General features: G+C 48.0%; 3 protein-coding genes across 4 annotated transcripts in view; 1 reads left to right on the top strand and 2 right to left on the bottom strand.

Annotated features, from left to right (window-relative positions):
• vps33a (VPS33A core subunit of CORVET and HOPS complexes) overlaps positions 1-27253 on the top strand; it is a 366247-nt gene that overhangs the window by 78606 nt on the left and 260388 nt on the right.
• Positions 1193-7063, bottom strand: mn1b (meningioma 1b). Of its 2 annotated transcripts, XM_060065408.1 has the most exons (3): positions 6193-7063; positions 2789-6078; positions 1193-2632 (listed from the first exon to the last, which is right to left on the bottom strand). In XM_060065408.1, exons 2-3 carry the CDS (start codon positions 6008-6010, stop codon positions 2318-2320), a joined length of 3537 nt encoding a protein of 1178 aa, XP_059921391.1. In that variant the 5' UTR covers positions 6011-6078; positions 6193-7063; the 3' UTR covers positions 1193-2317. The 2 variants fall into 2 exon arrangements, with proteins under 2 accessions (XP_059921391.1, XP_059921390.1); XM_060065407.1 differs by having other exon boundaries at positions 1199-6078; positions 6193-7062.
• On the bottom strand, positions 11965-26946 carry LOC132467847 (phosphatidylinositol transfer protein beta isoform-like). The gene is made up of 11 exons (XM_060065410.1): positions 26821-26946; positions 24592-24622; positions 23551-23696; positions 23233-23324; positions 23027-23034; positions 22831-22905; positions 22178-22261; positions 20018-20095; positions 18337-18447; positions 17847-17969; positions 11965-14807 (listed from the first exon to the last, which is right to left on the bottom strand). The coding sequence occupies exons 1-11, from the start codon at positions 26838-26840 to the stop codon at positions 14760-14762; spliced, it is 816 nt and encodes a 271-aa protein (XP_059921393.1). The 5' UTR covers positions 26841-26946; the 3' UTR covers positions 11965-14759.

Raw genomic sequence — 27253 nt, 5'->3', positions numbered from 1 at the left:
GCTGAGGAATTTGAGCCTGCTCCTATATGACAAAAATAACACCTTAACCACCGGGTTTATATTAATTCATCCTATCAAAAGACTTGGACTTATGCTAAATGATCATGTTATTTTGCACCATCCCTCGTAGCAGGAATTCATCTCAGAGCCCCCCCCCCCCCCACCCCCCACCCCATCCCCGAGCCCCACACCTCCGCCCTTTTTCATCTTCGCTGTCTGAAGCACTCAAATGAGAAGCTGTCAAGCCTCCTGATTTGTGCTAACTAGCTATCGATCGCCCCGCGTGCGTTGTGCTCGAGCAGTGGTGGGGGGGGGGGGGGGGGGGGGGGGGGGGAGGCTATAAGAGATGGGTGCCCGCGAAAAAATATACGACAGTGCGCATGCACCGATTGTAGAAGACAAAAAAAGGGATACCTGGAGTCGAGAGCAACGAGCAAATTCCTAGTTGTTGTTTTTGTAAAATAGGAGAGGCTTTTGTTAACCCCGGTACATTCACATCTACATTTAGCATACGCTTTATCATAAGTGAATCACAACCGTCCACACACGCGATGTCCGGGTACGTCGGGAGCAGTCAGGGGGAGGTGCCTTGCTCAGGGATACCTCGACACTCAGCTGTAGGAGGAGCCGGGATCGAACTAGCAACCTCCCGGTTACAACTCTACCTCCTGAGCTAAGCCGAACGAGCCGCTATGAAATGAGTCGCAGAGAGCGACAGAGCCGGGGTCTACGTAAGGGGCTGACTGCTCGGTCTCCTCAAACAATGTGTGTTGACTCCAGACTCCCCGCCCCCCCTCCCCTCTCCCGCTCCCACCGCCAGAACAAAGAGACGCCGCTGAGCACGCGCTGGGGGCTACCTATTCACGTGAGGAAGAGCGCTTCTACCGAGCGTCGCTGGTCGAGGCGATTAAATGATCGCCTCTTTTGGTGGCAGTCGACCGTCGCGATCAATGCTTCCACTTGTCGTTAAAAACAAAGGGCAACCAGTGTCAAGCAAAAAATAAATACAGAGCGTTAGACTGTTTAGTTCCCAATGTGATGGCTGTTAAATGCGTTTTCAACTAATAACATGCATAATAAGAACAAGCTTAATAATAATGATAACATGAATCGTTATTAATTCCTATTAATGTTTTATGTATATATATTAGTATTTTATTATTATTATTTATTTTATAAGTATTTATTATACCTTTTAGGGCCTCTGATTATTGTTATAATTAAAATAAAACACAAATGAAAAATATTTTTATAACGTATTGATTGACCTCCGTGTAAATAAAAAAATAACAGTACGTGCATTGTAAATTATTACACTAATCCTGAATTTATAATTCAATTTGAAAAACCCTTTTTACCGTTTATTCTCCCAAACGCATCCTCGACCTCAGTGACTTATTTACAAATGTTGGTCATGCATACTAAATAATTACGACAGTTGTTATAATTGTTATTTTACGATTATTAGCATTATTATTATAAGCATTAAATGAGTGTGCCTAATATTATAATATCATCATCATCTATTACTCGTGAGATTATAGGTTATTGTAGCCTACTCTAAGCCAAAGCAACAGGCCACTGGAATGGGAAAGGTTTTTTTTAGCGCTTATCTGGAGAATCCTGTCCTGTCAATCTGAACCCAATCCACTTTCACCACTCCTGTATTATCCTATTGTAGCACAAAAACAAACACGTACAAGGCGAGGGAAGTCCCGCTGAGCAAAACGCACATCCTTACAAAACTATTAATCTTCTCCATGTAGCCGTTCACCGTGAAAACCAAGATAAATAACCACAGGAAATGTTTACTTTTCATTCTTGTTTTTAAGTTCCTCTGCAGAAAAATGACCGTGACGTCAATTCAATCGACACAAACAGAAAAAGCCCAATTTAACTTTTAAGTGAGGTTAAAAAATATTTCGGCTCTACATTATTGCATATATATTTTTCAATCCATCTCATCTCATAGCCTATAGCCCCAGGCCTAGAGTTTATAGACTGCTACACCTCCTATTGCCAAATAAAAAATATAGAATTCAGCCCTATTTTAAAATAGGATAAAACCAACATAATTCTGCGATTATTATTGGCAATTTTAAAACCCAAACACTCATCTAAATATGTGTGTCTTGGAAGTGAGTGTCTGTCTCACAAACCAAACAGATGGATGCACATCACGGACAAAAGGTGAGAACGATTGCCAATGGCCATAGTTTCCTTTCTCCTCATTATATTAGCATTTGCCGGCGAACAGACTGTAAGAAATCATGAAAAAACATCCAATTGCCCAGCTGATGCCTGCACCTGTATAATCTTACGTTAGAAAGGGAGAAAGATAGGAAGAGTGAGAAGAAGAGATAAAGAGCGGAAATATAGAAGCGGAATAATATATTTCTATTGTTGTTAACAAAAAAACAATAACATTGTGCTTACCTTCTTTGCTGTTGTTCTGGCTCTTCTTTTCCCAGAGTGCCATGGCCTTGTCATCCTCTGGTCCGTCCATCATGGCCTTGTCACTGGGCACGTACCAGGTGGCGTGCTGTTCTGCCATGAGGGTGTCAAGGTCAATAGTGCCCATTGAGCTCTTCCCAGCATCCGGACTGCAGCCCGCCAGCTCGCTGTCTCCATTCTGCGAGGGACAGTCACCATTTTTTTTACTATTCTTCATAGCCAGAGGCTGATCCTCTGAGATACTGAACTGCTGGCGCTGGAGTTGGATCTGGGCCTGCAGAATCTCCAGAGGATGAATCTCATCCTGACCAGATGTACTGGAAGGGGTGCGTACCTGCTCCATTCCAGGTGTGCCCGGGTGGCTCAGCCCGTTGCCCCCTCCTCCACCCCCACCGCCGCCGCCGCCGCCGCCACTCAGGCCGTAGCTGTCAGGTGTCGAGGTAGTGTGATTGTTGATACCCATTCCCAGGGGCTTCTGTCCGTTCATCAGCCCGTGCTCCCCTGCTCGCTGCTGCAGCTTGGGGGAGCAGGCCATGAGGGGGCTGCGGCTGGGCTTGTTGGCCGAGGCGCCCCCCGGGTCTGAGCTGGAGGACACCTCGTCTTCGTTGCCGTAGTGGGTGCTGACGTCATCGGGAAAATCCACACGCGGAGAGCTGCCGTCGGACTTGGTGACACTTTGTATGCCGCTGTCCAGCGAGGACATCAGGTCCGCCTGGTCCCCCAGCATTAGGCCTCCTCCTTTGCCCCAGGAGGGGGACTGGAGGGGTTTCTCGTGGGGCGTGCCCCCACCCCTCTCCCCAACGCCAGCTGAAGGGGTCTGCTGGCCTGGACTTACAACAGGGTTTCCATTGTCAGAGGAAAAAAAAATTCCAGGGCTCACGTGTCCACTGTCTCTTTTTCTCCTCCCTCTCCCTCTCCCACTCCCTGTTGCTGCTTTCCCCTCAATGCAAGGGGTAGCGTCCATGTTGTAATTTGGGGAGAGGGCACTGGCTTCCCCCTGCACCGTCTGGCTTTGACTTGCAGGCTTAGTGTTGCTATTCCCAGTGCCAGGCATCTGGCTGTTCTGGGAAGTGCCGCTCTGAAAATATTCAGGAGCAGCACTGCCAGTCCCATTAGCCGTGCTGCTATTAATGTCCTGCTCCGTCTGACTCAGTTTTCGCTTGCCCTCGTTTTGGTTCTTCTTGTTGAACGTTACGTTGAGGTTGGGGGCCCCTAGGCTAGCGATCATGTTCTGGCAGGCCGTGGATAAGGCCGCCAGGCAGCTCTGGCCGAAAACATTGTCTTTAGTGCTGGTTTTGCTGAAATTCCCCAAGGAAAGAGCTCCCAGCTTACTAACTGACGACCGCTGGCCTGGGGGGAACTCGGATTGGGGAGGGTAGCTCCCCGGAGAGGTGTTCACCCCCTGGGGATTGCTGTGAGCCGCCCCCTGACGGTTGCCCCCGCCATAGGGGAACGTCGGTTGTGCTCCCATAGGAGGCGCCGGGAAGTCGGCTCCCGGCCTCCTCTCCGGTGCGTTGGGGTGTCCCACGCCCGGAGACTGCATCTGCGAGAGGTTGCCCATGTTGCCGCCGAACTGGGGGTGCATGCCCGGGGAGTGGAGGGGCGGCGCGTGGCCGTCCCCGGGTAGCCTCATGGGCTCCTGCATGCCCATCCCCGGCCGGAACATCATCCCCGCCCCGTTCTGCTGCAGCCCGATGTCGTGGCCGCCGGCCTCGTTGCTGGCTCCGCCCATGCGCCGGGACATCATCTCCCCCGGCTGGTGGGGCCCCGAGAACCAGGCGTTCTCCTGGGAGACGTGAGGGTTCTGCCCGTCGAAGTTGGGCATCCGGCCGCCGTTCTCCCGGTCGAAGCCGGGCTGGGGCATGCTGCCCACGGGGGGGCCGCCGCCGTGGACCATGGGGCCCGGGGGGACCTCGCCGTGGTGGCCCAGCTGCTGCAGGCTGGGCTGCCTCATCCTCTGCTGCTGGTTCCGAGAGGCCATCTGCTTGATCATCATGGCCGCGTTCTGCCGCTGCTGCAGGGACTGCTGGTCGGGCCCCGCGTGCTGCAGCGGCCCCGGGGGGAAGCCTTCGCTCACAGGGGGGGTGAACTCCCCGGGTAGACCCGGGTAGGCCGAGGGGGAGAGGTGGTTCTCTATACCGCCACCCCACCCTTCACCGCCGCCATGCGCGTTGGGGAACTCAAACCTGGGCCTCTTGGCCATGTTTATATAAGGAGAGTCAAAGTGTTGCAGCCTCTGATTGGGGGGCTGCTGGGAGGGAGGTGGGGGGGCCGGCTGTTGCATATTAAACATGGGGTCCCCGTAGGGATGCAGGCCCCTATTTTCCAGTCTGTGAATCGGATATTCAAACTGGTTGTGTTGGCCGGGCATCATGACCCCGCCGTCCAGAATGTTGGGGTTTGAGGAGCCGGGCTCCGGGTGGGGGTGGGGGGCCCGGGGGAGTCCAGGAGGGCATGAGTTCTGTCTGGCAATCAAGCCCGCCTGTTGTTGTTGTTGCTGCTGCTGCTGCTGCTGCTGCTGCAGTAGGGGATGTCTGGCATTAACGCCAGGCTCCATTCCCACCGGAACCTTCCGGCCGTTTCCGAAGCGCTCGAAGAACACTCCGTGCTGCGGCGGCGGCTGAGGCTGCTGGGACAGAGGAGGGGGCTGGTGGCCCTTGGAGATGCCCCCCTGCATACCCGGGGTCCGGGGCATTCCAGGGTTCCCGGGGAAGTTTCCGCCCACCACCGGCCGCCCGGGCCCAAAGTGGGACTCGGAATCGGACGGGGAGAAGACGGGGACGTCGAAATGTCCGGACGGCGGCTCGTTGGGGAAGTTGTACTCGAGACCCTCCACGGTGCTCTGGGTGGGCATTCGTCGCGGCTCCAGGCTGTGGGACTCGGAGGAGGAGGAGGAGGAGGAGGGGAGGCCGTGGAAGGAGGCAGCCCTGTTGGGGGACTGGTCCAGGGGTAAACAGGGGGCCGGTACGGCGTGGTTCCCACTTGGAGGGCCGTGGTGTTGGAAGTCAGGCATGTTGTTGGACCTCTGCTGCTGCGGCGGGAAGCCGTCGCCGGCCTGGCCCTCGGCGAGGGGATCAAACCCCTCTCCAAAGCCCTGCTGTGGTCCCATGCCATTGTTGTTGTAGCCCATTAGCCTGCCACCATGCAGACAGGAGGACCCTGACTCTGGCCCCCCGAAATTCCCACTAAAATGAGGGTGGTGTTGGTGGGGGTGCGGTTGGTGGCCGTGTGGATGTCCTTGATGAGGTTGGTTGTTAAAAAATCCATGCATGGGTCCTTGCTGCTGCTGAAGTCCACTGCCCGCATGCATGTCAGCGTGTCCCCGTGAGTGAAAGCCTCCGTACTGCTCTCCGTTCATGTTCATGTTGAGCCCGAGCATCGGCGGCTCATTTAAAGGGCCCATGCCAGCTTCCACCGATCCGGGAGGGCCACCAGTGTGAAAACTGGGGCTTTTATAATGTGAACCCATGTTCAGTCTTGGTTGGTTTATGTTTCTCTCTGACAGGCCAGGGTTTCTGCTATTAATCTTGGATCCGAACTGTTCCAGCCCAAACATACTCCCCTATTATCAATCCAACATGACAGCTACCTCGCAAGGCATAGGCACACGGTCTGTTTATCCGTCTGTGTCCAAAAACAAAAATAGAAGGGACAACTATATTATTTATACAAATATGAAAAAAAATTGTACCAGCAGATGCAAAACAAATTATTATTATTTTAAATCTATGGACTCACCAAATCAATTCTCATTGTTCTTATTAAATTGTTTTTCCAACTTCTCCGACGCCACTCCGAAGAAAAATTCTGTGTCCAAGGGCGCGCGTAAAATGTCAGTTTTCTTGTGCGTATCTGTCCCCTTTTGTTTTTTATTATGTCAGTATATTAGGAAAACGAGCACAATCTTCTTTATCAGTCTCGAGACTTGTCGTATTCCAGAGTTATCTGTGCGCAATTCTTCATGACAAAAACGACACAAATCTAATTTCAACTTGCCAAACAGAGGGTTAAGAAAAATACGAAATTTAGAAAAAGAAACAATTTTATTTGTCTCTTTACGACTGCTTTTCGATCTCAAACGTTCCAATATGTCCAGTTTTCAGAGAGTTCCATGTTGGAGACGGAAAAAGTCCACTTGGAGCTTTGCAACAAAAATCGCTTTAAACGGCGGTGGAATTGTGTTATAAATGCCTATAAGTGGTCATTAAACTCCCAACCACGATTAAGCAGTAATTTACGCAAAGTCCAATGCGATAGAATGTCCAAACAACGGCAATCCAAAAGCACCGGAGGAACCGGAGGGGTCGGCTCTTATGCGCACTCAGTCCCGAGCAATGGGCATATAACTACCCGCGCTCTGCCACCCCAGAGCGGCTCCAGAACAGCATCCTTCACCGGCTCCTGGCCCTTCGCGTCAGCGCAATAAGCGCTCCCACTACCATGCAGACTCTCCTTTACAGTGTCTCTGTGTTTTGTTGCGTGCGTCCCCCAACTCCCAGGTCTGGTGTGGTCTAATCCAGCTGGGAACGATTCACAGACAGAACACACTCTGGCCTGGCGCTTTGCGCTGTGTGAGATCAACGCGTCCAGGGAGCCAGCAACAAGTTTTGCATTTCTGCAACCACTTCCATCCATGGGATATCCTCCAATCACAACGCAAGAGAAAAGCTTTGGGGGCGGGAGGATTTGTTAAGGTGGTCCGCGGAGTTGACTTCAGGAGCTGTGCAAAACGGCGTTTCCAAATGTCAATCTCGAGTATTGACATATTCATGAAAGCTATTAATTTGGGGCGATTTTACAAATGCCAACAATTCATACAGTAAATAGGCCAACACATTACCACTTAGAACCGGTTGGCTTACTACAGCCTCATAATAGTTTTTTCCCTAATGACCCAACAATAACTATTCTGAGTGTTAATCAAATAGGCCTGGCCTACGAGACGGGTAAGTAGGCTGAATTGTATAAATAATTATGTTGCCATTTATTAGAGCAATTAATCATCACTGCTGATTAATTGTACGACCATTAAATTATAAGTTGCCGTTTAGCTGAGGGAGCACGTTGGTAGGCGATGTTTTCGTGTGACAAATAGAAATTATTGTTACACAAGGCGTTGTTATTTTTAGGGGGTATCAAGGCAGCATTTTTTTTAATAGGCCCCTTTTGTATCCAATCAATCATGTAAATGTAAAACACAACGCTGTGTGGTGATGAAAAGCGGTCGCACTCACACACTTATGAACGCATGAGACTTAAATAAACATCCTAATTGCATCGTATCGATGTTATGTGCATCTTATTGTGCAGCAAACATTGCACAACAGTGTTAATTGTGCATGTGCGTACTCATGGTGATCTTTGTGTTGTTCGAGTGCTCATGGACACGGAGGTGTGCAGGCGTGTTGGTCTGCAATAAGAGCGTTTCCATAGATTAGGCCAATGCGTCCCTCAGGAGAAAGTCCTCCTTAAAAGACTATCTGAACTGACTGATTTATGTGGATCGTATTGGGCCACAGTGCCGATAATCAATCGATCAATAAAATCAATGAATTCTCTAAGTATTATCACATCAGAGAGGGAATATTATGTCTCCAAATATTCCAGTATGGACAATCATGACATATTTCCTGTTTCTATTAACCATGAGCAACGGCCATGTGAAACTAACAGATCATTAATAACAGTTTATTACGCCCAACCTTTCATTATAGTCTAGTACCAATGTTCATGCAATAAGAAACATTCACGTATGGAAATGTTGAAAATAAATGTGATGTGGGGTAGGCCTATTGTTAAATAAATAAGCAAAAAAACATGCAAAAAGGCTAATTATTAAATTAGTTATATCGTTGTTATGTAGGCCTACGCCTTAATGATGGAAAGGCTTTGGCTTTTTTGATATGTAGGTATATTTAATATCATTGAGTGATTTAATATTCGCACAGAAAACGTGAACTGAAGCTTAAATAGGCGAACAGGGGTCCTCACATAGGCCTTTATATTATAGTGAAATATACAAGCGTATTTGCTATATACGGGCATTCACACTTTCCCCGGGAAAAAAAACTTTTTAGGCCTATAAAATGTACGCTACCTTTATTTATCCCCAAATACTGGCCTATTATGTTTTAGGTGTGCTCGGTGTCTCTTTACTGCAGTCTGAACCGCACAAGAGCAGCGTAAAGAGGACTTCTGTGGAGAAGGCACAGTGCCACCTAGCGGATCAAGGCGGAACGCCACCGTCCACTTACATTGATCTCCAATTAATTTGGAAACATAAAGACAGATACGAATGTGTATGCATTATGTACGGGCTGTATGAAGTGTTCTTTAAACCTTTAAAACTTGGTTTGAATTTTGTGATAAAAATCTATGCTTTAATCCACCCAGCGCCAACCGCTATTGCGTTGTAAGAAATACAATAAAATAAAGAAAGACAGACGAGGATACCGGAAGTCAACCAGACCGAGAAAACGCAGTAGGATTAATAATAAGCCTTCGACTGATAAAAAGTTAATTAATTGATTCAATTTAAAACTAAATTAAAAGTTAAGTGTAAACAGCAGCTAGGCCTTATTATCTATGTAAATAATTATGTGCTAGGTTAATATTCATCTTTCCAATATTTATTTGTCAAAGAATTCCCAGATAGTCAATACAAGCAGACTAACTATTTATTAGAGGCAATTCTTCGATATATGAGGCTCTACCTACCCATGAATTAAGTTCCCTTTTTTATAATTCAACTAGACGTTTAAAGACAATAAAACAAAAAGTAAGGCAATATTTCTTTTTTTACAAAAAACATGTATTATAGTTTACATTATGAGTCCATTGTTAATTTCTTAGTTGCGTTTTTACAACATGAGGCACACAGATACAGGCTGGAAAAAAATTGAAGTTTGCAGGGGAAAATAATTACAGCTTTTACACTGGGAAGCGTGGTGAGCTGAAAGGGGTGCAGTTGAAAGGGTATGAGGCATCGTGTGTTAATAATTAAATGAGTACCAAATGTGAGTTATTTCCATCACCTTACAAAGCAAGCTCCTTAGCTGTGGGTTTACTAGATGTTCCTTCGCCAAGTTAGAGCAGAAACACATTAAGAATAATTGTATATGTACCTAATAAAATATATTGCATACATCTAATGTATTTACAGCATAAATTACAAACGTGCGTATTTCCTGCATGGATTGTGATCAACCTTTACCAAACCCAATTGAAAGTCGAATCCTATTATTTATCAGAAGATAAAAAAACAACAACTGTAGGCCTACTAATAGATTGTATTGCATAGCCGTCGGCAGTCTCTTGAAAGAGGGGCGTACGATACGAGGTCAAAACCCAAACGGCATTCCCCAAAGCTAGATATCCCCTGTGATAACAGCAGAGTCCCAGCGCTGGTGCTTCAATGGACAGTCTAGAGGCTTCTCAGCACTGTCACAATACGGCTCCTTTCTATTGTGATTTAGTAGTCAATCTGTCTCAATGTTGGCCTCAATAGGACAAGATAACAGGAGTGAGTGTCCCCCCTCTGCGCTTAATTCCCACAGTTAACAGAGCTTTTCCGTGCAGAGACATATATATATATCCATGGGTGACCGGGTGTCGAGGGGGTGGTGTGAGCGGTGGTGGAGGTAGGCCCGAGGAGCCAGTGCCCTCCCTGGGCTAGGGGATTGCGTCCCATCAGCGGGTTTACTTGGTGCACGCTTGCCACAGGCCTGTCACTCATCTGAGACACCGCAGCGCTCTGGGTCAGCGGGGTTAAGCAGCATCTGTCATCCAGGGGAACGCCATTGTACCAAGGGGGAGGGCAATGCTAGAGACCCCCCACCACCACCACCACCACCACCACCACCACCCATCCCATCCCAGTCCCTGTGGTCGCATGGACTCCAAGCTGATCCCTCCTCTCTCCCAGAACAACAGGAAAGACTCTACGGAGAATCTCTAGGGCCCAGGCTTGGCCCAACCTCGGAAGACGAGGAAGCCGGTCTGACATCACTGCCGGTCCAGAGCACACCCGAAATAACTGGTATAGAAGAAAAATCCCCCCCGCCCACTTGGTTTAACCTGGTGCCCACAGGGAACGAGAGGTCACATAATGAGGGCTTTGACACAGTCAGCCCCTCCAATATGAATAACAAATATTTGTTCATCCACTTTATGTGCATAATAATGTCCTTTTTTATGTCGTACAAGTGACGGTGCTCTCGATACTGGTTTCGGTGTCAAGCGAGTTCCCAGTAGTCTAAGCTTGACAGCTGGGGGAGATTCTGTGGTTAAAAAAAAAGAAAAAAAAAAAAGCCCTTTTTTGTCTTGAGCTCCCCTTCTTCTCGGAGATTCATTGCTTGTATTCGTCTGTTCCCTGGTTTATTCTAACGCTGCAGCCGTGACATGTCGCTCTGTCGTCTGCATAGGACGGACGCATGCCGGCTGTACAATGCTCCCGGAGCCGGCACCAAACAGGAGGTGTGTGGGCGGAGTGCCCATCTCCCCATTTAGAAACAGGGTTATTTGCCTGTTCTGGGGCAGATATGACTTGTTTCCTTGTCACGGGCACATGTGACAATTTCCCCACAAACAATAAAAGCCAGCGGATATCGCAGCGGGCAGCTGGCTGCTCTTCCTGCTCTCTTGCGGCCGTTGTGTTGTTGTGCAACACAGCTGACCCCTGCCAGCAGACACACAGACTTGGCCCGCGACTCGCTTTTTAAAAAAGGGGAGATAATGTTATCTAATGTATATTGTATAGCCACCCCCCCCCCACCACACACACACACACACACACACACACACACACACACACACACACACCTCCCCTTTTACTCTTTGACTCAGACCATCTTTCCCCCAAACGTTCCGAAAAAAACAATAATAGTATTTCCGTGGGCAGTCTTTTCTTTCTCGTATCGACTTTATAGAGAAGACAACTATTTCAAAATTGTGAATGAGGAAGGTGGAGCCCTAGAGGCCGTTCAGTGAACAGGGTAGTAATAACGTTGAATGTAGGGATGGGAATAAGCAGACATCGGAATACCACAGGGCCGTGGTTTTTGAGTGTCGATGAAATATGTACTTTGATTGCGTAAACATAAATACAGATAGATTTTTTTGTGCTATTTTAAATTTTGTGCGGTTTTAATGTTACGTTTGATGATGAGGTTCGTGTTCTACAGGTCGGTGTCCGGCCTTGTTTTTTACATTACCTGTCTGAAAAAAAACAGCACATAATTGATAAGTTCACCATTAGCGAATGCTCTGAAGCACTGCACCGTTCATTTGCACCCAAGGAAACATGGATGTTTTTGGCAGGCTTTTTTTTTTATTCATCACGTGAATTGATTTTCCACATACCTAATAAATGTGTTATCCTTTATGCATGATATAAAGTGACATTCAGGGTTACCTCCACTCCATCAGAAAGACCACAGGCTAAAGGGAGTGAGGGAGAAGGCGGTTTATAGGTGGTTTCACCAGAAGGAAAGTGGGACACAGACGAGGAAGCAGGGCCAGAACATGAGCACATTTATTAGTCTGAAGGAAAAATGGGGATTTAAAGGCCAGTTAATTTTTTCCTTTTCGGAAAACTTCAATACGCAAAAGTATGCATGTGGCAGATGAGGCATGATCTTGAAAGGGTTTTGAGGTGAAATTTATTTGATATTAAGATACAATGTGTAGACTTTTATGGCACAAAAGAATCTACAAAATAAAAAGAAAAAAGAAAAAAAGGCACAACATATTGTACATTCACTACTATGTCCCCTGAATATTCAAAAAAAATGATCAGAAATATTTTTAAAAGCAAGATTTCTTTTTGATATAAATTTAAGTTTTAAGATTAACTCATGATCAAACTAGCTTTTTTGTCCTTTCGATACGAAGACTCCCTCCCTAAAATCACTGCCTTGAGACAGATAGTGGAACCATTGTTCTGGCGGTGGTTTTCTGGCGGGTTTGGATTCCACAGACAGCAGGCGTTGAGGGTTTGCTAAAGAGACTTAGAGCACACTCCGGACTAAAATCGTTCACAAGGCGACGGTCTTTGAGACTACATGATATCTCCATACAGTTGAGGATTGATGGGTTCGTGTTTGCTCTCCCATGCATTTCTTTACAGGCTTAATCAAGACCACCTTCCATACCTCATCCCAGCGTATTGCCATCTTGCCCAAAACACAAACAGACATGCAGTACGACAACGGCACCTACCCCCCCCCCCCCTCGGACTACATGTGGATACCCAGCACTGAGGTGAAATGCACGACCATCCTCCGAGAGCCGTCGCTTTCCTTTGAGGCATGCAATCCGAGTCATGGAGTACAGAGGAAGTGATTTAAAAAAAGAAAAAAAAAAAACAGCAGCAAAATGAACCTTTTAGATTTCATGAAGAGGAACACCTGGGATAATGAGCCGACATGGCAAGCCCGTTTATGAGATGCAAGCTTGAATGCATGCGGTTGAACGCCGGGGTATAGATGCAGTACTCAAACCTACAGCCCTACACAGTAAGAGCAACCAACTCACTTCATGGCTGGCCCCAGTCACACCCCCCCCCCCCCCCCCCCCCACACACACACACACACACACACACACAATCAGCAATTAAAAGACGACATTAACAAGATTAGCAAACAGAACTCGACACACAAGGCGACAATGATCTTCCCCGCCCCTCGACAACAAAATCCTACACACAATCACTTTCATTCCTATTCGACGGCTCTCTCTCTCTCGTCTATGAACGTCACACCCACGTGTGCTAACCGTTAGCGGGCTGTAGCGCCCCGACCGGGGAGAGAGGGAGAAGAGGTAGCAGGGGCCATGGAGGTAATGCTGCAGGGTACGGGAGGTGGGGGGGGTCATAGAGGGGTAAGGAAGGCAGGAATGTGTTGTGCTGCTGGTGATGTAGACTGCTGTAGGGGAGTGGGGCTGCTGCAGTGTTGTAAACAGACCGAGCATTAGAGACGCACACACACACACACACACACGAGTGGCCGTGAGGAAGTGGGGTTGTTTTCCTCGCGGGCTCCTGCCCTCAGTGGCACCCCGGAGAACCAGTGTAGTAAGGCAGGCCTCAAGGGTGCACTGGGAGAGGAGTGCCGAGCAGAGGAGGGTGCTGGCTGGTGGCGACAACAAAAAAGAAAAAAAGTGGCTGGGCGTAGCACCATCTGTGGCTGTTTTTCTGGATGCTCGTTTGCCCCCAGGGAGATCCGCGAGGAAAGAGAGGGGGGGGAGGGGGGGTTGTTTTAGGTATATCTGCGAGTATGTGCGGAGACTCTGTGTGTTTGTTTTGCGGTGAGGGGCCAATCATGGAGAGAGCTGCGAGCACTTTTGAGACGATCCATCCGTCAGCTGAACAAGCCTGCAGAGATCTGCCCAGAGTGAGCTTTTAGGAAGGATCAGTCATCCTTGTGGCCGTGCATGAATTCACTTGCGCTTGTGCTTGTGTCTATGCGTGTGTCTAGCGTGTGTTCCTGTGTGTCATGTTGGATCTTTTTTTGCTCGGGAGAGAACGCGAATACCTGTGCGGACACGATTGTCAGTGTAAATGAAATGCAAAGCTTTGGGAAACCGGGTTGGACTGGTAGGTTAACAGGCATTAGTAATCTCTTAACGAAGGCCAAGGCAGGAAAATACATGATTAGGATGGAGCAGTCAGACCGATGCTTGGAAATACAGATCACTGTGCTACAGAGCAGCTCTAACACGGGTGAGGTGACAACGATGGATGGGATGGCAGGAAGGCGTCTGTCTTATGAGGAATGTTTTGGAGACAAAAAGTGGCCACAAACTCGGGGTGAGGAGGAGGAGGAGGAGGAGGAGGGTGGGACAAATGGGGTGCAACCGACGACAGAGAAAGTGATTCCCCTGAGCAGAACAGACAGGTGGGGCGAACACCTGCCGCTGTGGAATCAAAGCAGAGTGAAACGCCGAGGAGGTGCCCACTCTTCACCTCTCTCCCCGCCGACGCCGCCGCCGAGGCCTCGCCAACGACGAGGCGCCCGAGGGCAGACCCTCCTCGGTCCAAAAGATCAAAAATTAACCGGCGCCTTATCAGCTAAGATCGTGTCACTTTTTTCTAGAAATCAATTCCCCAGTGGATAGAAATGTCTATGATTGGGTGCAAGGCGGGGACCTGCTCCCCAGACACCCCCCCCCACCTCCTCGGCAGCCTGAATCAGTCAAGGTGAAGGGGTCCCCCTGGGGGGGGGGGGGGGTGGGGGGGAGAACCTCTTCGCAGTCTTCATCACTGTTGGCCTTATGGTCGTCCGTTAATAAAAATCCGTGGGGTCCGTTCACTCGGCGGCCGCGCAGGTTCCTCGAACATCCCCCTGTTTGCGGAGCTGTAGCGGGGAGAGAGAGGGGAGAGACAGAGACACACGTGAGACATACTTTCCTCCTAACTCCCGGAGACTAACAAGCGGGGACAGGTCCCGGGGATTGCATGCGTGCACAAGTGAAGTTCTGCCGGAACGGCCGCTAAATACTGTGAAGGTGGAGCGCTTTGGGTACGTCAACAGGTAGAACGCAGTTATTCTCCACCGCCGTCGAGAGATGATTCTTATTCCCCCCCCCCCGTGATAAATCGAATGCAGTTTTTATAGGTCATTTTTCCGACCAATAGTAAAACTGCTCTCGTCTCGGACCTTGTTTGCCTTGCGATAGATAAAAGCATCGCTTTCAGATTCTCCCACCCCAAGGCCGATGGCTCGAGAAAGTCAATTAGTGGTTCAATCTGATAGCCGAACACCTTAAATGGGACGGTTCAACTGTGGCCCTAAACAAAGGAACAGACGGGTCTGATGAAACGGAGGGAGGATTTATCCCACCACTTCTCCATCCTCTCTGCCCGGGCCTCCCACCAGCCCCGTTCCTCAATCACAGCCCGCCTTTCTACTGCAGAATTCCATTTGTATGTTAATGAGAGCCATCTTGAAGACCCGCCTGCCCAACACACACACACACACACACACACACACACACACACAGACAGACAGACAGACAGAGTTGTCCACCAGATCATCAACGTGAGAACATCAGCACACCTCCAGGCTGCCCGTGCATTGGTTCCATAACCTGGTGTTCCCACTCACCCAGTGAAGGTTCACCACGGCTTCTTCAACCGCCCAGCCACCGACCGACCGACCGACCGACCGACCGACCGACCGACCGACCGACCGACATAGCTCCGGGCCGTTTAAGACACTGAGACCAAAGCTTACCTTAAGTGTGGGCTCTGTGCGGATCCTACGTAATGGGGCCTGTTCTGGGGGCTTTAGATGTAACCAGGGCCCTACTTGCTACAGCGACCCTGGCTGACCCTGGAGCCTAGGGGTAAGCACCCCGGCCTTCGCCCCCTAATCACAGCCTTCTTTGAAGGCACCTGCCTGTTGACTAACTCAGGCGGGAGGGGGGGGGGAGAATGGCTAACACATGGCTGAGCAACCTGTGAGAGTGTGGGGGCGGGGTTGGGGTCCAGGAACAAGGCACTGGTAGACGACCAGGAATGTTTGAGTTGGGCTGGCCTGGCCTGACTCTTTGTTCTCCTTATAAGGACAAAATATCTCAAAACTGCAATTTGTTGAGGAGCTGATGGTGGGGCCAGGATATTAAAGCCTTATTCAGAATGACTTCAGCAAGTCCAAAATAAACATATTGTTCCCGCTCTGACTCGCACTACCTATTGTGAGACGGGTACAATGCCCAGGTAGGCATCTTTTGCGAGTCATCGTCTCCCTGCACTTCGATATAGAAGGAGCTGTGGCGTCAGAGTGAAAGTGCATACAAACACGGTGGACCAATCAAACAGCCTATGACACCGCTGTTTAGAGTGAAGACGGTGGTAAGTGGAAACCGCCCGGGGGGAGGGGGTGAAGACAAGGCTCGACGTGCCTACAGAAGGAGGAGACCCCCTATACGTGCTTGACAGGCTAGTGGCCTCCAGCGGGGTAAGACTTACACAATGCAAGCCACAGAGCCTACAGTCTGGCTACTCTGCTGCAGCCTTCGTGCCCCGTACAGAGCCCTTCTTTCGAATCTAGACAGGAATCAGAGAGGACAAACCCGTAGGAGCAGCGGACCAAACGGGCATCTCGGCGACGAAGGGATCACTTTGCACGGACATCTACAGAAGCTTGAGTCTTAACAGATGAGGGGGAGGCCTTTTGTTTCTGGAGAAGTGCAAGACAAAGTGCAAGTGGCGCCCGTTCTCTAAAGGGCATGGCACATGCCCCACCCCCAATTTCTTATCCGCTTGTGCGAAAGTAATCGTAGTATCAAGAGCAGTAAGAACTCTAGCTTTCACTTCGCCCTTATCATAAACACAAGATTAATTTATTTGCATAGTATGATATCTGTTAAATATCAATGGGGGCATTATGTCGAATATACAAATGTCATAAAGATACGCCCGTAGACATTGTTTAAATATTTAGCCATGTACTCTCGTGTCGATATTCTTTAGCACTGCAGAATTATGCCGAATGACTTTCCAGTTATGTAAATCCGAGACATAAAGTTGTCCTAGTTTGATTTAAGGTGTCACCTACACTTGCAGGGAAGGTAGAGTGACACATAATCACAATTTAAACGCCGTGACATGCACCCAGCTCGTTAACATCCAAGAAGCACCCTGTAGAATCTTATAGTGTCAAAGGAGCACATTCAGGCAGTGGAGCTACAGCAGGTTAAAATAGTGAATTGGTGTCATTCGAACCTATTCAGGCATGAATGCAAATGCTGGGGATGTAATGAAATGAAAATTCTTGGCCGAAACCGAAAATACTGAAACAGTTGGCCGAAAGCCGCAACCGAATACCGAATGTGGCTTTTGCTGTTTTTCATTCATTTCATCCATTCATTTTAACAGGTGCGCTCGGCTCCTTTTCGATCTCTGTGTATTGTCATTTAGTTGTTTACAAACTTACGTGCGGCTCTTTTATAATCGCTCTTTTGATGAAGCGCACCTGGCTCATTCCACACTGGTTGCTTTTTTTTTCCCCTCACATCATCAAAAATATAAATGTTCTGTATTTCTTTTTCGGCCTTTTTAGTCCTTCGGCCGAAACCGAAAATTATGTTTTGGGCCATTTTCGGCCGAACATTTTTGGTGCATCCCCTAGCAAATACATCAGTGTGTTTCGATTTGAGTCTTCTCTATGGTGCTGTTCCTGCGTTCCTACACCAATCCTCACCAATTAACCAGACGAGACACCGGAATAAAAATAAATAAGAACTGTCCGCTGCTTTAATATCTCTGTGATGGCTTCACCGAGCCAAGCCGACGCAGATGGGACGAGCGAGGCTTCACAAGGCCTTCTGTGCACCTGGGGTCGGTGGCAGTTTGAGGTTCATGAAGGCGGCGGTTTACAAGCAACACAAACCTCCTCCAGCTCCTTCTGCGTCTCCGCCTCCATCCGCCGGATGTCCTCCATGGTCAGCTCCACCCACTTGTCGATCCAGCAGAAGAGCTGGCGGTGGAAGTTTGTAAAGATCCTCTTCTCTTGCTGGAAGAACGGGGAAAGCAGACGCGTGAGAGTCCCTCTGCCCAGACGTAATTCGGCTCCACACATTAAAAACAGCTTGAGACACAAATGGAGCCTCGTTGGGTAGAGCTAGGTAATGATGCCAGAAACCGAATGACTTGAACGCCTTCAGAATCATGCAGTTAGTATTGGGATAGGATTTAGTTTCACTTTGTCACCGCACATGGAGACATTCAGAAATTGTCAGCAGTTAAAAGGGCCGGAATATGCTAAATCAAATGCACAGAGTTCCCTGGATCGCAGCCTCCGATAACACGAAAAGACGCATCTAAAATAAGATTAATATTAACAACACCGACGATAATAATCACATATCAACCCCACAAACCTTGTGAATGAAATTCTCCATCTTGGTCTGCATGCCCCACCACTTGAACTTGACTGTGACCAGTTTGTAGGCACACATCTTTGGGCAGTCATTCTTATTGTCCGGCTCATTCTGTCGGCAAAGCAAGAGCGAAACAAACAGCAGAGTTATGCTTCCTCCGTCTCCAAAATAGCACACACACACACACAAATATGACCAAACGCGAAAAGTTAGGCAAACTTTCGGAAGTGCGGAAACACACCCGAGTAAAAAACGATTTCATACTAATCGCTGTATGCAAATACGAAATGACATCAATTCCTAATGCTCTGGGTATGTAGCCTGCTGAAATAATTATCAATGACGCCATGCGGCGCACTGATAAAAGTCCCCCTAATCTACGACACACTTTCTAAACCCATCTTTCCCTCGCACCCTCTTCCTCCAGCTCTTCACAAGGAGACAGAGTGTGTGTGTGCGCGCGTGCGGGTGAGTAGGGAGCAGAGCAAAGTGGATAAACTCCAGATGAAGGCACCATTTCCCTGCCTGGGCCCTGACAGCGACACCGCTCCCGACAGGCGAGCCTTTGTGGCCGTCAAAACGCCAGATAAAACGGCGCTCGCCCGGCGATAAAGGCGTCGGCGTTGCGCAAAGCGGGTTACATTATTAACACCTAGGACCTGCTTGTGCGACACACACACACACAGACACACACACACACGTTTAATTAATCACTTCTTTCTGGCTCGGCATTCTAGGAGAAAATACACAGCTGCCTCAATCGACCCCCCCACAGTCACCCATACCGCCTACCACACGAGTGTTTGATGCTGCGATCACGGAGTCAAGCGATAGGGGTGGGGTGGGGGGCGGTGGTAGGGAGGGGGGGGGGGGGGGGGGTTTGGAGCAACATTTCTACATTTGTGGTGGATTTAGAAAAGTTTGGATCTAAAAAAAAAAAAAAAAAACATTAAAAAAAAAACGAGAACTCGACATAAAAATGATTCCACATCAAAACGTTAACGGTGACATTTCTCTTCTCCCCCTCGCCGCGCCCCACTCAAAGCTGCAGTTTTCAGAAATACAAAGGCTACCGATATGCAACCATGTGTGCATGCAGAGATAGACAAGAGTTCCGCCGTGGCTCCCAGAGGCGGGGAGAAATTGCGCCTCTGTTCTCCCTGAACTCATTTCCCCTGCTTGGAAAAAAAAAAAAAAATAGAAGTAAAAAGGTGCTTGTCCGCAGCGAATGGGAAAAGTGATCCAATTAAAAAAAAAAATAAATAAATAAAAAAAAAAATCACACAAAAAGTTGTGCGCCTCTTATTTAGAGTTCTTAAACGCCGTTTGGCTGCCTGGGTTCCACGGGAGCGTTTGAGGCGGTGGAAAGTTTTCCATGATAAAGTCCGGAGAGGCACCACTGCAAAATGGAAACTCCATTTTGATTCAGCTGATTCAACTCCAGCTGAATCACACAGGGGCCGGTGCACGTCAGCACGGTGCCACGGCTGGCCAACACACGGTGGACAAACATACGGACGTCTGCCACCACAACGCTTTAGTTTCTCTACAAGCCCTCAAGTCAAAAGCGCTACTGTGTAGAATTGAAAACCAGTGACAGCCACATGTCCTCGAAGCACACACACACAAACAAACAGACACACATACAGACACACACACACACACACAGACAGACACACACCTGCCAGTTGGGTCCGAGGGGTCCTCTGGCAGTCTTGACTGACTGGAACATGGCGGGATCCTCATCCGCCTTGTAGTCCTGCACAGAGAAAGAGAGAAGCATTCAGGACATAGACATGGAAACAGCCACGAGAACACCACCCTAGAGCCACAGTGTGTATGAGTCAAAGCCACCGGGGCTGGACTGGAGGCATCTCGGACCCGGGGCCCAGGCTCTGACTGGGAGATGGAGGGGAACTCGACACACAGCGGTTCTAGAGAGCATGAGGGAAGGCAGCAGAAGACAACGTCTTGCAGCCACACACAGCAGCCGCAGAACACCTATCTTGCAATATAGCCAAACAACATAGTTTGTTTTTCACAGGGAGGGCTAAAACGCAACCCTGGTTCAACAGTGTTAAGGATATTTTTAGATAAGGAAAATATGCCAAAAAACACACAGAAATATGACCTACACCAACATCAACTGTGTGTTGGACTTCATGCACACATTCAGACGTGCGCACTCTTAAACTTTCTTTGTTTGAGACAAAGTTTATTTTGAAAGGGCTCACAGAGAAGACTTCACACGACTGACGGGTAAAAAATAAAAGTTAAAAACACACCACCAAAAACAAAAATAAATAAAAAGGTTCTGAAATTAGCTTCGGCTCCAACGGCCCAGCGACTCTTAATAAATCATGACCCGCCTGCAGGCGAAAACTACTTTTCAGGGTCGACACGGGGGCCAAGAGTGGAAGAGGACACACGCACACAAAATGTAATTTGGATGCTCTGATGTTGAGAGCTCCATCACTATAACAATACACTTGCTGCACTAATGAGGTCTGTGAATCGATGTGCCGCGCTAGCCGAGAAGAGCTCGCCGTTCAAGGAGGACGCGGCGCGAGAGGGCGGGCGCAGGAGAGCGGCCAGAAGGAGAGAGAGATGAGTGTGTTTGTCTAGTTCCGGCGTATGCCTCGCGCTGTGAGCCTTAATTACACTAACAAACTCATCTATGCTGGCGGCGCGCTCCAGGCCCCCGCAGCCATGCCTCAGGCAGGGTGCTGATAGGGCCCTCAGACACAACAGACTGCTCCAGCAAGGCAAACACGTCCGCCTCGTTAACCACACACACACACACACACACACACACACACACACACACACACACACACACACACACACACACACACACACACACACACACACACACACACACACACACACACACACACACACACACACACACACACGAGAGGGATGTTGCTCAGGCAAATATCAGCAAGCACACGCACGCCACCGTTGCTGCTCAGGCAAATAACTGCCAACACACACACACACACGTAGGAGTGTGCTTGCTTACCCACACGCAAACGGCCGAAATGAGGCAATGCCTCGTCAGACACTGGCAACAGTGTGTAACATTTTTAACATCGGCGTAAGGAGGATGAACACGAGTCTGTGCATGTTTTATTTGGGAAGAGGTGAATGATGAGATACACTGGCTAAAGAGTTGACCGTACGGTAGACCGATGTTTAGGCTTTGGGAGATTGTTCAGTCCCATGAAGACTTTAGCCACAAGTACCTGCTACAGCTCATCACATAGAAAGCTCTACTCTGGTGGAGCACAACAAATATCCATTTCATCCATCACTATACTATCGTCATGCTTAATAAACACCCAAGTAACAGGAACACGTTTACTGAGAAACTAATTGCACTGCGAGAGAGGAAATGTAGTGGTTATGGGGTTTGTCTCTCAACCGAGATGGCATTCAACCAAAATGTCTGCATATTACCTGCAGACATCCTTGAGAAAAGAAGCCTCAAGATTTGTTGACACGCATCTAAAAACAAGTCACTACTTCTGTTGCTTTTGAGAAGCACCTTGCTAATTAATGCTTCCGTCAGGAGTCTAGAATAATGATAATTTACTTTGATAACAAGCGATCAACATTTGCGCAACTTCCATTTCCCTGTAGATCTGCAGTAGGGAAAGTGGATGGGCCCATTTCCCCATGAAAGACTCTCTTAACTGTTTCCTTATACACCATGACATGCACAACAATTCATCGGTTACTGAATCAATTAGGTTTGGTTAGGCACGCAATGAACAAGCATGTCCACACGGGGATGCCAGAGAGAGATTGCCATGAAGCATCAAGAGGTTCAACCTACACTGGAATCCACTTGACTGTTGTCTGCGATGTCAATGGGCACCACGTCCACGGTCTTCCACGTGGCTTCATCCAGTTTGTGCACCTGCAACGCAACAACCAACACATCCTTATTAGGAGGACAGTACGGGTGGGCGTACCAGTTGTATGGTACGCCCACCCGTACGAGTTGTAAATCTCCCAGCTGCCTTGCGGCATTTCACAGAGGCACGCCCCATTTTGGTCGTCCCCCTTGGAATTCTGAGAGTATACCGAGTTCAATGGCTGCACCCATAAAAGATTTATTTTCTTTGTATTTGTACCACATTGGTCATTTTAAGGTCGATTTGAAATGTTCTTAAGACACATTGCTACTTTATTCCGGTCACCAATTTATGCATTGCACGGTCTTGCTGTGCGTGCAATACAATCTAAAATCGTGTTGTTTGTTTTCGGGCTGGTTTGCTAAAGATGCTAATGTAACTAACATATATGATATAACAATAACAATGACTAGCCAATGAGAAACGGGAACACTACAAGTGCTGCAAGCCAGGAAATGATGTCACGTTCTCGCTAGAGCAGGACGGGCGAACCGGTGTCCCACACAAAAGGATCGCAGCGTAAGCACCGGTCGGACTGCTCCATGTGGAAGAGCTCTGCAGGAGGACTCACGTTTTCTAGCAATCCAGTGTCTGGTTTGTGCCACGTCTCGATCTTGATGTAGAAGTCGTCTTTCATGTACTCGTTCTGAAATGCACATCATAACATTGACCTTTACCATTTCTGGTCATGGAATGCGATGCTGATAAGGACCGGTTTTCCTATTTCCACTGGTAAATATGTGCGGCGCGTGCATTCATCTACTCACCGTCACAACTGGATGAACACCAAACATGAGAGAAGAGGGGGACAAAGAGAGACAAATATGAGACATTTAAAACACATACGATACAATAAACAAGGCATTCTACACTATACACAAAGCATTCTACACAACACAAGGCATAAGGTCAAGGACATCGGGGTAAAGGACAGGAAAGGCCAGACTGAGCCAGGTTGAGGGATCTCACTCACTAGTTCGGCAGTAGGGATAGGCATTCCAGGCGGTCTCGTGAAAGACCAGGGAGCCCTCAGGGGCAAGCATCTGCAGGTATTTGGGGACTTTGCTGCAGTACGGGGAAGAGGGAAGGGACAGGAGGGAGAGGACACATCGTCACGCTTCGCCCACTGGTCTCATGCACGGTTTCTCAGTGTGGGGGTAAACGCTGGGGCCCACTTCACACACACACACAGAGATACAACACTGCCACTATGTGGCCACACAGCGCCGTTACACCGCCCGTGGGGCTCTGGGCTGTCATGTAGGTTGAGGTCGACGGTGGCCCGCGTTACCTTGCTAGATGGTAGACCTTGTGGGTGAACTGTCCCTTCTCCTCGTCCTTCTCGTAGGGCTCGTTCTTCAACACTTGAATGCCTTCGCCGCCTCCCGTCTCATTTTTACTGGCCTCGGCAACCGAGAACAGCTGGCCCACCTGATACTGGAACAGCGGAGAACACGTCGCCTCAGCAAACAAGCGCTTTGTCAAACATCCCTTATCAACTCGGGAGCGGTGGGAACATGGTTCCGTTATTGGACTCTGTGAACTGAATGGTATATGCTTCACAGATGTTCTGGTTTACACTAGCTGAATCAAGATAATTAGGAAAATGCACACAATAAGGAAAGCATTTTAGTGGTGCCCAGATTTTCTGTTTGATACAACAGTTTAACTGATTAAAGGCGCCGTTGTGTTGATCGCTTGGCATCTGGAAGCTTGAGACCTATACACATAACCATCACATCTGCAGAATCAGTGCAAATAAAATCAAGTTGTGGTACCGTGAAACTCTAGGTTCAGAGGCTTACATAAGTGAGAACATGAGTTGGCAAGGTCAAAAGTCTATTCTAGTTGACTGTTGGCTTGCGAGCCAGGCACACCACACCCTGAGTTTACAGGCAATATTTGCATCTTAAATTCAAAACAAGTAAACACATTGCAGGCCAATATCCGCTTCCAAACCATCTTTTTTTTTGTTTGGCTACACTTCTGTTGTGAAAAGGTTCAGAAGGATTATTTGGAGGGAGTCTCCTTTCCACGATACGAGTGGGTTTCAATAAGTGGGGCTAATTGCAGGAACCTTACTATATAAGGCTAGAGCGGACAAGCCAGCATTTACCACAAACAAGGGAAACATCCACCCTAGCACTCAATCTTATTCTGAAAGGCTTATGTTAATACTTTGAATCAGCAGCCCATTATAAGCTGCTTGTTAGCAAAGTCCTGACTAGTATCAGCGACAGGAGGGTCACGGAAAAATCAATTCAATACTAATCTTCTTTGCGAACATTGTGGGTTTCCGAGATACAGCCTGGGACAAATATTAAGAACTCACCTCTTCAACACTACAAGGTAAAACCACACGGCTGGAGGGAAAAACAGAAAAATAAAAAACATTAGAAAATGTACAAAGTTGCACAAATCACAATGAAACAATTGAAACACATTTTCTGAACAACCACAGGCTTCTGTCAGGCTGAACTCTTAGAAATTGAAAATGCTCATCAACGCATGACAGCTCTGCACAGAGCTTGTCACCAAAGAGGCATTCTGTGGTCAGACTTCCTGAGGAAAGAATTACTACCAGTACCCGTTTAGACGGTGCTGATTTCAGCTGAATGTGGCTTCTTCATCGTCACCGCACTCCAGGGCTAAACCAGGGCCATAGAATGAGCAGGGCCTAGTGGTGTTTGAGGAGTGCCATGAGAAGAGCCACGATGATACAAATGGTTGGCAGAACTATGTTCAAAGGTTTCCAAGAAGAGCTGTCCAAGTGATGTGTTCCACTTCCAGACTCAGCAATAACTAACCAAAGTGGCGTATTATAGGAGAAATTCTTCATTCTTAGAGAGGTTTACGGCCACGTAAAGCATCAACATTGAAAACAGGGAATATTCCTGGAACAAAAACTAAAAAAACAACAACAGAGGTCTCCATTATGGTGTCACAGCAACTACAAGGGGTGTGCCAACAGGAAAATGACACCATCTATCATGGCTAAAAGGCTTGAATTTTAAAGGGTACACACCCACAACACAGCTGGAATGATGAACATAGTTTGAGGGGGGGGGACCAGGTCACAGATGGTACAGTCTACTTAGCTTTTCTATTTTACAAATAATTTCATTCTTCACTGTCGACAATTTAGTCCTGAAATAGCCAGCAGCATATTGATACTGTGACATCAAATCATGAACCCCATTATGATGATTGGGCAATTGCATGGCATGATGTCTGCCTCGTCATTGCATTTCACAGTCAAGAGCAAGTCATTAAGTTGACAACCAACTGACAGATTGTCCAATTCAGGTAAAGTTTAGACCATGACCAGCATCAGGTGTGACAGTACACACTGATATTGCACATCATAACTGTATATTGATGATATGATAACCAAGATTGCTGGTAGTACTCAACATTTTGGTTAAATTAGTTCTTTCAATTTGGCTAATTTGGGATACATTAAACGCTTTTTCAAGCCTCACAACATCAGGCCAAACAGCAAAACAAACAGTGGTGGTTGTATTGATTGTTTTTAATTGACCCACACCATGTCCTAATGACAGCTCGTGTTCAAAACACACCCTGCCGTTTGGTGGTCGGTACAGCCAACTGAAATACACACGCATAACAGCTCCCAACTGGGCAGTAGAAGACTCAGTCCTTGAAATCTAAGATTAAAAGATGAAAACAATAAAGAAAGCCACCTTCGTAGTATGCGACAACAATGCACTTAATACGTGCATCAATGTAACATAACTAACGTTAGCAATGGAGCAAGATTTCGATTCTGGAGATAGAGACTTGAAATAAATGGAGACGAATATCTTTAAATCCTCAGCCCAGGGTTGTCCAATTACTCTGTGCGCTGCACTGACTGTGTTTCGTATCCCTATTTGAAACGATCGACTTGTTTTTAAATGAACCTATCGGGTGAGCTAGCTAAAGTTAGTACCTATGCTAGCGTTAGCCACATAGCTAACAAACCCAAACGACCAGCAGAGACAGAACACAACAACACAGCTTCCCCTTAACCAAGAATAATCAAAACCGGGTTAACCCGAAGAAAACCCACGCACAAATCAATAATTAAAAAAAACTTCTTAATAAACGACTCCCATTTCCTTTCAATGTGTTCCCGTTAGTCGCACCGTTAGGTTAGCTTAGCTAGCACGTTAGTTAGCACTCCCCGGGTGTCAGGCTACCAGCTCGGCGCGGACCCCCACACAGTGTCAACAAACGCTATCTCACGGTGTCATTGTCACAGGGAACACCCGAATTCCACCACATCCAAACAGGGGACCGCACCGCGGCTGTCACCCGGGACTAGCGGGGCTGTCAACGCCGGTAGGCCGGACCCAGACCCAGCTCTTGAGCAATCCCTCCCTTATCCTTCTCCCCCTCGTGTGTCATCCCCACATACAGTCAAATATAAAGTTTACACTCTTGTTTAAACATCGACAGAATAACTAAAGATGACATACATTCACTACTTGAATGAAGTGCCCTGCCCTGCTTTAGATTCGATGTGAAACAATCTGTAGATATAACATTTTGCACTTACTATTCCTTGATGAGAACCATGGCAGCTTTTTCGGTTTAGGTCTACTGTGTACTCCCGCTGACGTCATGCGCCCTTATGAGCGGCTCATGCGCGCTGGCCAGTGTTGCCAGATTGGGCCAGATTTCCCAGCCCAATCTGGCAACACTGGCTGCAGCGCGCTGCAACCAGGAAATCTGGCCCAATCTGGCCACACTGGCGCTGGGCCCTCTGCGCTGTGATTGGCCGAGACCGAGGGGAAAGCGAGACCTTCCGTGATGCGCGGTGAGGCCTGACGTCACCCGCGCTGCCGCCCCTGTCCACCGGAATGATTCCACACAGCTCACTAGGATTTGTAACACAGATTATGTTGCAAATGTGTGATGATGCATGGAGTGTGTTATGTAATGCAATGATCGACAGAATCAGAATACGATAGTTTTTTGTTTTTTGTTTT

This window comes from Gadus macrocephalus, chromosome 11 (assembly GCF_031168955.1).
Source record: "Gadus macrocephalus chromosome 11, ASM3116895v1".
Classification (NCBI taxonomy): Eukaryota; Metazoa; Chordata; class Actinopteri; order Gadiformes; family Gadidae; genus Gadus; species Gadus macrocephalus.
The sequence above is the reverse complement of the archived record's forward strand: the minus strand, read 5'-3'. Positions and strand labels throughout refer to the sequence as shown.

What these genes read in the sequence shown, in the direction of transcription:
- mn1b (XM_060065407.1), bottom strand. Translation starts at nt 6,010, where the DNA reads ATGTTTGGGCTGGAACAGTTCGGATCCAAGATTAATAGCAGAAACCCT.
- LOC132467847 (XM_060065410.1), bottom strand. Translation starts at nt 26,840, where the DNA reads ATGGTTCTCATCAAGGAATA. An exon ending in ACACTGGATTGCTAGAAAAC is followed by an intron (nt 22,262 to 22,830) that starts GTGAGTCCTCCT and finishes GTTGCGTTGCAG; the next exon opens with GTGCACAAACTGGATGAAGC. An exon ending in ACAGTCAAGTGGATTCCAGT is followed by an intron (nt 20,096 to 22,177) that starts GTAGGTTGAACC and finishes TTCTCTGTGCAG; the next exon opens with GACTACAAGGCGGATGAGGA.